Source organism: Poromitra crassiceps (assembly GCF_964638095.1).
Source record: "Poromitra crassiceps genome assembly, chromosome: 12".
Classification (NCBI taxonomy): domain Eukaryota; kingdom Metazoa; phylum Chordata; class Actinopteri; order Beryciformes; family Melamphaidae; genus Poromitra; species Poromitra crassiceps.
The window spans coordinates 44,764,060-44,775,161 of record NC_139632.1 but is presented as its reverse complement, the minus strand read 5'-3'; the positions used below and the strand labels follow the sequence as shown (position 1 = coordinate 44,775,161).

At 47.9% G+C, this 11,102-nt stretch overlaps 1 protein-coding gene across 1 annotated transcript in view; it reads left to right on the top strand.

Annotated features, from left to right (window-relative positions):
- The window catches only part of LOC310786583 (receptor-type tyrosine-protein phosphatase S-like), a gene marked incomplete at its 3' end in the record, with an annotated part of 381,361 nt that overhangs the window by 329,728 nt on the left and 40,531 nt on the right, over nt 1-11,102 (top strand). The window contains 1 exon segment of the mRNA XM_083647811.1: nt 4,070-4,167. Coding sequence (XP_083503937.1) covers nt 4,070-4,167 — 98 coding nt within the window.

Genomic DNA, 11,102 nt, shown 5'->3' with positions numbered 1-11,102 from the left:
AGGCAGATGGGTTTAGCGGCGTGGTTTGTCGCCGTAACACCAGAGTTTATAGCGCTAGCTTATGTTGGCGAAGGGCGAAGTGGGACGATGAGAAACTTCTCGCAGGTTTTGAAGATTTAAATTAGAGATGCACCATATTGGACAATATTTTCCAACTATTTTGGCCGATTGCCGATGCTGATAAATGCACACATCTTTCCCCACCTAATTTGGGAGATAATCAAGTCTCTCCTTTAGTGGAACGAACACATTATTTATGCCTACTCGTCTTATCGTGATGCAGACATAAAAGCAATGCTTTTCTAAATGTACACATTCACTGGGCAAAACGACTTCCACTTGAGTTATGCCATCGAGCGTTGAGTCAAGCGTCGAGCGTTTGGGCATAATTAAAGCGTCATTTTATGAGCAGAAATATTCATTTTGGGCCGATGCCGATATTTCGTTTGAAAGCCTTTATCGGCCGATACAGATGACGTGCCAGTATCCTCCTGCATCACTCATTTAAATCTATTCCACGGAACTCTCCCAAAGTTTGACGCCGTAAACTCTACAAAGACTGCATTGTAACCCTGCTGGCAGTGCATTGTGGGATATCCGGATGTATGGAAAGCGTCAGCCGGATGAATCTCTAAGCGTGGCAGTCAGTTGACCAAACAGACAGTAATATGGACAGTAAACATGAGCTCAAAGGACCTGATGCAGTGTGTGTATGGTACTGTGTATACAAACACATACACACACACGCGCGCAATCACACAAACAGAGACACGCGCGTGCACGCACACACGCACGCCATACACACACAAACATCCTTTGATCTCCCCTCTCAACAACGCGCTCTTGTTCACTCCAAGAGAAGTGAGGCCCCTCATTTGCATACACACTTCCTTATTTGGCTCATAACTGCCGATACCTTTTCACTTTGAATTTGCAGTAAATCAACTGACAGCCAAAGTTAATTTGCCATTTTCCCCTCTGTTTCTCGATGCCTATCTCAATGAATCCCCACTGCAGAAGTGATTAATAACGGCGTCTATTCTGGAGCGTTGCCACGGGGATCTGCAGGCTTTGTTGGCTCATTGAGAAAGTCAAGTATGAATAAACAAACACAACATCTCGTCCAAATATATTAATATCCTCCGAGTTCTCCGGTTACCTTGCGAGGTTCGGTTCATGAGTTTATATGAAGACAGGGAATGGAATAGGACCGTTCGAGGCGGCGGTTGAAAACAAAGTTAGGAACATTGAGTTGATTTAGTAACCCCGCGCTGTAGTGACCTTAACGCAGTGCACGGCTGTTTGTCGCAGCACTCTTGTCGAGACGTCTCGTAACGCGGTGTCTCCGCTCATTTTCCAAAGGATGTCACAGCGTCCGGTGTCATCGCCGCGTGCCTCGTGTCTCCGTGATAATCTGTGTTAATCTGCGTGTAATTGACGCACGCCTGCATTGTTCTCCCAATGTCAAATAAATTGGCGTTACTAATGAAGACTGTCAGCGGAGAGGGTCGGCTTCCCTCTTTTAAGCGCAACAAAAGCAACAACCAAAAGCGTCGGCGCCCTCCCTTGACATTGGAGGGGTCTTAAGCGTCGTCACAAAGGGGAAATTGAGGATGGTTAATGTGATTATGCCGATTTCCACGCCCAATTAAGCCCGCGGAACTTTGTTTGTTAAGGCGTGTCAACGTTCCTGCAGACTTTTGACCTTGACAACCCGGCGAGGAACAGAGGTCTTTAAAAGCCTCTTAGTGGAAAATATGGACGCGCTAAGCAGTGCCATGTTTTTCAATGTATGGCCGCCCCATATTCCATTACATGTACATGGCGTCTGCATTATGCTCCTGAATGGATTAGTGAACTGAAGTGCACAAGCCGTGCCGATAGTGCTCCAGCAGTGGCAGCACAAAGAGCAGCGCGTGTCAGAGACAGCCCAAGAAAAACTCCTCCAATTTCCCCGCCCGCCCAACTGACAAGCCCAGTTCTTATTCCTTGAGATGATTCGTGAGCAGGATTTAGAAGGAGGAGGAGTGTATGTATGCCGGACATGAGGATGTGCTGCGTCACTGAAATCCTCGAACGTTTGAGGGGAAAAATCAATGCCTTGAAAGTTTTTGAAAATAGACATACATAGACATGGGTCATTGAAAGTGCTTCTTTTTATATTAGTTATTTTTTGTTTTTTTGTTTTACTTAACGTGTAACACAGCACAGTTGAGAAGTGTTCACACATTCAAGCCTCTCTCTCTCTTTTTAATTGTTGTCTGTGAGCTTCTGTAAAGCCTGCTAGTACTCATTATACAAATGTTGAGTGTTGTCATTTGAATTTGGGGGAATTGGGCCTGGAAAGTCCTTGAAAAGTCCTTGAATTTGAAGGTGTGGGAACTGGGAACGCTGTAATGGTGGTAATGTGGTGTAGAAGGCGGGGGGTGTTTCATCTCAGAGCCAGTGTCCTCCGCTGCTCATTTGAAGGAACCTCGGACTGAGGAAACGCTAGAAACGCTACAGTAGCATCATGCTTGAGGAAACGCTAGAAACGCTACAGTAGCATCATACTTGAGGAAACGCTAGAAACGCTACAGTAGCATCATGCTTGAGGAAACGCTAGAAACGCTACAGTAGCATCATGCTTGAGGAAACGCTAGAAACGCTACAGTAGCATCATGCTTGCTTTGCATTGGCCGGCTGGACTGGAGCAACTCACTGTGTCACTCAGCATCACTCACACTGAACTCCCAACCTGTCCCCATCCCACCACCCTTCACATGAGTCCCCGGGCCAGGGCTCCATAGAGCAGTATAACCCTGGCCAGGGCTCCATAGAGCAGTATAACCACCCGGGCCAGGGCTCCATAGAGCAGTATAACCACCCGGGCCAGGGCTCCATAGAGCAGTATAACCACCCGGGCCAGGGCTCCATAGAGCAGTATAACCACGTACAAAGCCAACAATGACACGATTGTTGTGAGGATTGAAAAAGCACAGAAATGCTAAACACACTAAACGTGATAACAAATGATTAGCACAGCAAGGGGATCACAGGATAGGCCATGATCTGATCTGTTTCATAGCTTCTCTCTCATCTTGCTTTGTTGTGGATGGTGCTGAAAATAAGAGTAACTTTAAAAACACAACATTTTCATATCTAACGAATCAACAACTAAGCTCACTTGAGTTCCTAGCCTGGTGCTGTGCTTCCAGTGACACCATCCTGAAAGATTTCATTTGAACTCTGCTAAATATTTGCCTTCCTAAATGACATTTTCCCTCCACTGCTACGCTGTTTTTCCTCCAGCTAGTGATCCGCTATTGAATTTCTTTCCTGTTTTTATCCATTCCTAAAGCAAATGTTTCTTTTGATTATCTTCACTGAGGAGGACAAAAGATTTATTTTGTCAGCGGTGGCATACCATTGATTTATAGAGTAAGCTATATGAAGGGCCATCTTGTTTCTCGTCTGTGATTTCACCATCAAAATCTGAAATTTGCCACCCTGTTTCTCATTTGCCAAGCTGTTAGAAAGTGCTGGCTGCCTCTGCAGGCTGAGCAGTAATTGGTCTGGGGTTTCCTCTGGCACCCCCAGCAATCATCCATTGGTTCTGCTTTAATAGAGGCCCACCCTGAACGGCCAGCAGTCCTATTCTGTTTCACAAGGCTAGGCTGGCTGGCAGAATAAAGCAAGTGACGGCAGCCACTCTGGCCTGTAGACATAAAATAAAATAAAAAATAAAATAAAAATAAAATGTCTGAATGAATATCTGAAGGAAGTGGCTAATATCGGAATTTTAGAGCTCTGGCCTGGTCCAATCAAGCTCCAATAACATCACCAATCAAATACATTTTGACTGTTTGAAATCCACCATGTTCTGCACAAACCCCCATCTTTTAAAAGCTTCCTCACCACTAAAACCCAAGCCAAAACCTCCATTGTCTTGCAAGCAAGCACCCCTTACCCCCAAACCCTTGTGTCGTATGAGCCTTAACTTTGAGAGTGTAGCTTCTCGTATCTGTCCACTGTACTAAAGAGTTTTCTCCTCCTCTCCTCCTCCTCTCTCCATCCATTCGTTGAGCAGGTATGATGAACCATCCTCCCATCCCCATCTCAGAGCTGGCCGAACACACTGAGCTCCTCAAGGCCAACGACAACCTCAAGCTCTCCCAGGAATACGAGGTGAGTTGGCCGAAGGGGCCATAGGTCAAAAGGTCAATGTTAGGTCAACTGGTGCCTACACAGTTAGGCAAGTTAGGCAAATGCCCCTCCAGGAAGGGCATTAGGAGGGGCAAAATTTTATTTTTGCCCCTTCACTTTTCACCCCTTTTAAAAGTCAACATTTAGTAAAAATTGTTTAATCTTTCGTCAATCTTTTAAATCTAATATTTAATTAAATACGAAGTAAAATATATGTGCTTTTACATAGTTGCATTTGGATGGCTAACACCCCCTTTCCAACCCAAGTGGTATCGCCCAACCTGCCACAACAAATAGCCTACACTACATACCACAGTCTATGGGACTATCGAGAATGGAGTGGCAGCATGATTGTTTGAACCAAGAAACAACAGCTAGCATTGTAAAATGTGTGGACAAAGAAAAGTTAAAAACAGCACAGGTGTGTTTCTCTGAAGACCGTCATGACCAGAGGTGAACGACTACATTTAGCTGACAAGTGTTGGCAAGCTATCTAGCATCTCTAAAGTGAGATGAAGATGATAGCCTCCTGTTAGCAGTATCAGCACAGCAGCAGCAGCAGATAGGATGCCAATAAAGCAAAAGGATAGTGTTAGAGAATATAAAAGATGATATGATATTCAAAATTAATTACTGTAATAATTAATTACTGTAACAATGAATTTATGTTTTCTTGTAACTGGCTTATGTCATTTTGTGAAATATAGCATATTAATTATGTTAGTTTACCCTCCCCCCACCAAAAAAAATAAAAAATAAAATAAAAAGAAGCCTTTGCAGACACCTCTCCTGGGTTTATAGCATCTCTTTAAATAAATTGTGTTAATATAGCATTGAGAATCAAGCATCACAGTATACAAACCAACCCCCCACCCCCACATTTACAGTTAGGCGCCCATGGTTAGGGCTTCAGTTTATTGACTCCTGTCTGATTGGATTCTCATTGGGAGGAGACAACAGTTACCTCCTTCTCTCCCACTGGGACAGTGTTAGGAAATTGCCTCTTGTCCATTTTACCACCAGCTGGTAATACTGTGGCTGATGGTGCCGGGGCAATCATGAAATATCAATCGTGCTCGGCAGCTTTCCCTTCGCTTCAGATACAGAAGTGTCCCGTGAAACAATTGTCATTTTCAATTTTACGAAATTTCCCTCGGGGGGCGAAGCGGTGGAGTGGCCGGGTGGGGGGGGTTGAAGTAAGTCCAACCCCCCCAAATGCAATTTCCCCCAAATCACCCCAAATAAAAGAATGATTTGGGCTGGTTCTGCCGTAATGTGCTCAGGGAACAGCTGATCATTAAAGGTACCCAGAGGCTGGAAGATGAGAAACAAAAGACAAATGTTCCAAACAGAAATCCAGCTTGTAACTACTTATTTTCTTACACAATGACTGATGGCATAAAACTGAACTAAGTGATGGTACGTAGTTCTTAAAGCATCATAGATAAGTTTTGAATCCTTAGGTGGCAAAGCACTTGTATCGACTGGATGACTTTAGCATATAAATTGATATCCACGATTTGAAAAACTGATTTCCCTAATTGCTGTCTTGAAAGTAAAAATCACTAAGTCTTTAGCTATCTTTGGCTGTTTATTTACAAAATGGCAACTTTTTCCTTTTTCCAAAATGTATAAATAACTGCTTTGAAATGAAGCCTTTAACTCATTCATCGCCAAAGACGTCTTTGACGTGTTATCAGGAATAGCCCTCCCCGCCAATGACGTGTTTGACGTGTTTTTGTTTTTATTAGTGCAGCGCGTAGTTCAAAGACTTCCCCAGCCTGTGACATGGTATCAGGTCCCTGCCCTCAAAGACAAGCCGACAACACGTGAACAAACACATACCGCAGCTGTTGTTTTGAAATGAGCAGGAGGAAAAACAGAAAACAGAGAAACGCGCTTCTTTGTGCAGAGAGGAGAAACGCCATTGAAACGCCCCTCGGCGCGCTGCACGAGCTGGTCGGCTTGCTGCAGGGCAGCGGACATCGATCAGTTGTTCGCGGTAGTCAAACCCGTGACCAACATGATCGATCCTGGTCCCCGAAAGAGACGAGACGGAGTCACAACTTTGTGAGGAGGAGAACAGCAGCCTCGCCACAGAAATTGCTTTCACACAGAGCCAAGCAGCACGGCCACTTTCCTGTCGAGGGCGAGGAAGACTGGACTCCAATGCGACAGGACCCGGATGATCTCGCGGTAAGGAGTGTGTGTGTGTGTGTGTGTGTGTGTGTGTGTGTGTGTGTGTGTGTGTGTGTGTGTGTGTGTGAGAGAGACTACACTGATCTCTGCATTCTATGATCGTATAGTTTACTGAGACACTACACTACACTGTCTCTGTACTAAATGTGATTACGGTATATAGTTTATATGTTGCTTTTATTTCAGATGAGGAGCCGATTGTGAGCCCACATCTCAGAATGAGGTCAGGACGGTCAGGACGGTCATTTAGGTCTGCTAAATGACGAAATGTAATGTAATGTAAAGAGACACACATGGGCCCCGCGCACACACACACACACATTCACACTCACTCACACTGAGTAAACTGTATTGTTGAATGTAAAAAAATCACTTCATGTATATATATATATGTATATATATATATATATATATATATATATATATATTTTTTTTTTTGTCATTTGTGTCATAACGAATAATATTTACATGTCTGATGTCAATACAGTTCAAAATAAAAGAATTGAGAGCGAGTTCTGCCTGAGATTGTGTGCTTTACAAAAATGCCATTTTCTGCAATTTCTCTTCTCAGAGAGACCTTTTTGGTGAAAACAGGGTGTATATAAATGGCTATAAGTAGAGTACAGAACATGCTAAAAGCTCACTTTTTTTCCTGGTGAACCCAGAGACGTACATCTTCATTTTGAGGTATTGCAAATCACTTTGGTGCTAATAGATAATTTACTGTGGGTCTTGAAAGATGACCAACAATTATGAAAATCTTTGGCCTGTGCTAAATATTGGCAGTCCTAAACTGGCCATGAATGAGTTAATGGTAAACATCAAGTTATATAAGTAGGATGTGTTTGGTGACGAAAACACCGTAGTAAATTTTCGCTCACAATGGGGACTCAGAATGGCGATATCTCCGGAACACTAGGGCTAGGGCTAGGGTTGGGCCTCCTGGGGGGCGTATCCAAAAACCAACATTTTTTTCTATTTTTTTCCTTCTTATTACTTTCGTCTAAAATGGCTTTGAGTCTACTGTTTTCCATAGAACTCAGTTGATCTGTTGTTTGGGAAACACACAGGCACTCAGGCTCCAGCAGGGGGAGGAGTGGGGGGTACACACAGGCACTCAGGCTCCAGCAGGGGGAGGAGCGGCAGGGTACACACAGGCACTCAGGCTCCAGCAGGGGGAGGAGTGGGGGGGGTACACACAGACACTCAGGCTGCAGCAGGGGGAGGAGTGGGGGGTACACACAGGCACTCAGGCTCCAGCAGGGGGAGGAGTGGGGGGTACACACAGGCTCCAGCAGGGGGAGGAGCTGGGGGGGTACACACAGACACTCAAGCCCAATTTATGCTTCGTCTGCCGACACTTTTGAAATGGTCGCAGACAGAAATGAGGACTTGAGTCGACACTTTCAAGTGTCTGCGAGCAGTGTCTGCTACCTGGTGAAATGTCTAGTGTCGCTGACTACGTCACATAATGTCGCGCAAGTCTGATTGGCTATATAGACGGGCACGCGCGACTTCCTTGTTTTAGTTTTCGCTGAAATGAAATTAATGAGCGTGTCCCCGGTATTTTTATCAGCCTGTCCTTGATGTATGACTTCGTGAAAATCACAAAGAACACCGTGACCAACTTCCCAGAGAGAGAGGAAGTGATTGTGTGGTTGTCGTTATATGCGGCGACGTGGGTTCACTGACAGCATTCCCTCTCTTGCCTGTCTGCACTGCACTAGTTCTCTGCCTCCCTCTGTCTCTAGCGTCACGTGACCGTTGCGCCGTGGAGAGAAGCATAAATGCAGCAACATGAGCGACACTTTATTTTTCGTCTGCGACCATGTGCTGAGCGACACTTTATAATAAGTATAAATTAAGCTTCAGGCTCCAGCAGGGGGAGGAGCTGGGGGGGTACACACAGGCACTCAGGCTCCAGCAGGGGGAGGAGCTGGGGGGGTACACACAGGCACTCAGGCTCCAGCAGGGGGAGGAGCTGGGGGGGTACACACAGGCACTCAGGCTCCAGCAGGGGGAGGAGCTGGGGGGTACACACAGGCACTCAGGCTCCAGCAGGGGGAGGAGTGGGGGGTACACACAGGCACTCAGGCTCCAGCAGGGGGAGGAGCTGGGGGGTACACACAGGCACTCAGGCTCCAGCAGGGGGAGGAGCTGGGGGGTACACACAGGCACTCAGGCTCCAGCAGGGGGAGGAGTGGGGGGTACACACAGGCACTCAGGCTCCAGCAGGGGGAGGAGTGGGGGGTACACACAGGCACTCAGGCTGCAGCAGGGGGAGGAGTGGGGGGTACACACAGGCACTCAGGCTCCAGCAGGGGGAGGAGTGGGGGGTACACACAGGCACTCAGGCTGCAGCAGGGGGAGGAGTGGGGGGTACACACAGGCACTCAGGCTCCAGCAGGGGGAGGAGTGGGGGTACACACAGGCACTCAGGCTGCAGCAGGGGGAGGAGTGGGGGGGTACACACAGGCACTCAGGCTCCAGCAGGGGGAGGAGTGGGGGGTACACACAGGCACTCAGGCTCCAGCAGGGGGAGGAGTGGGGGGGTACACACAGGCACTCAGGCTCCAGCAGGGGGAGGAGTGGGGGGTACACACAGGCACTCAGGCTCCAGCAGGGGGAGGAGCTGGGGGGGTACACACAGGCACTCAGGCTCCAGCAGGGGGAGGAGCTGGGGGGTACACACAGGCACTCAGGCTCCAGCAGGGGGAGGAGTGGGGGGTACACACAGGCACTCAGGCTGCAGCAGGGGGAGGAGTGGGGGGGTACACACAGGCACTCAGGCTCCAGCAGGGGGAGGAGTGGGGGGTACACACAGGCACTCAGGCTCCAGCAGGGGGAGGAGTGGGGGGGTACACACAGGCACTCAGGCTCCAGCAGGGGGAGGAGTGGGGGGGGGGGTAAGTGAGCTGTCTGAGCTGTGCGAGCGTGTGGGTTATAAATGACGGCGGAGTTGATTAGAAATCAGGACCGCTGAATCAGCTCTCGTTTGCATACCGGCAATATCCCCTCCTCTCCATCCCTAAATCACCGCGCCTGTCGCCTGGCGCCCGCGCGCCAGGCCCAGGCAGGAAGCGGGTCAGACCGCCGCCATCATGCCCGCCGGTGATATTGGTGGATAATGACTTCTCATTGCGATCCAGTATTTCTTGGGTATCTATTATGCATAAATCCACATCCGGGCTGTGCACCAAATCGACAAAGGGGATTGAGTTCGCCGCGTTCAAAAAGAGAGAGACGAGGAGAGATGGGAGACGCTTTGCCAAAGTCGACGCTTTGCTACGACCAGAAGTTCTAATGAGTTGGCTGTGAGAGCGAATAAAACTTCTCGCTTCCAGCCCCCCCCCCCCCCCCTCTCTCTCTTCCCGCTCTCTCTCTCTCTCTCTCTCTCTGTGTCTGTCCCCCTGCCCCCTTCGCGCAGCCCCCCGGAAAAATAAATGACCAAATTAAATGGAGAAGTGTAATTTTAATTTTGTTATTTTCTTGATGAATGGCTGCTCGTCCGGGCGCCCCGGCTTGCCAAGCGCAGCTCTACGGGTCTTTGACTGATTGGTTTTTAGCCAGGCGAGGGAGGAGCAAGGGTGGGGAGGATGGGGGCGGGGGGAGGAAGATGGGGGGAGGGGGGCGCTCGGTTAATGATGAGGACTGAATGAGGGTGGAGAGAGCTGGAGAGCGCAGGTGGAGAGATGATGTTGTTACTCGTTAACGCACTGGGTACCCCTTTTTCATCATTTTCCGACACCGCCAGACCGTAGCCACAACTTGTGTTACGGTTATGGTTAAGCAACTAAAACAACGTAAAGTTAGAGAAATGGTTTGGGTTAGGGTTCAATAAGAAAAACGATAAACCGCAGTCGTCGGCAACGAAGGCAAACGTATATGGCCATCCGCCACCCTGACCACATCGCCCTTACTGGCCAAGGTTTTATTTCAATGTCACACTCTCGTGGCGTGGATTTCGGACGTTTTAGGAGTGAGGAAAAATGGCTATCCAAAGATTGAGATTGAAGCTTGCACGATTCTGATGTAGATTACCTTTTCCATTTTTTTTCCATAGATAAGCCGCACCGTTATATAAGCCGCAGGGGCCAAAAAAGGCCAAAAAACGGGAAAAAAGGTGCGGCTTATAGTCCGGAATTTACGGTAATAATGCCAACTAAACAATGCTAATACTGCATGGTATGCTGATAGATAAAGTGAGTGAGGATAATACAGCACATGCTTTAGCTATGCAGTGTTCCAAGCAGAGCAGATGGCATGCAGCAGATGATGGAACACTCATAAGAGACGTGAGACTTGACTTGGCTTTGCGAAAAATGACTTGTGAGCATCTCGGGACAGATTGCGAGAGAAGAGAGTGAGATGAAGAGAGAAAGAGAAAGATATAGACAGAGAAAGAGAGGGGGAGAGAACATCAGAAAGGGGGGGAGAGAGAGAGAGAGAGAGGGCATAACGACGGAGAGAGGGAGAGAGAGGAGCTCTGTTTGAAGAGCGTGTGATGGCTGTGCTGCTGTTGTTCAGTGTAATCATGGCAGCTAACTGTTACATCAGGACTCGGTCTCTCCTGCCAACACTCTCCTTCCCTACACGGCCAGCCCAAACCCCAAACATCTTTCGACTCACTCTCGCACGCTCACACGCACGCACACGCGCGGCAACAGAGCGCCAGACGCCTCCGAGCAAACGGCGAATCGTAATGGAATAGTAAATTA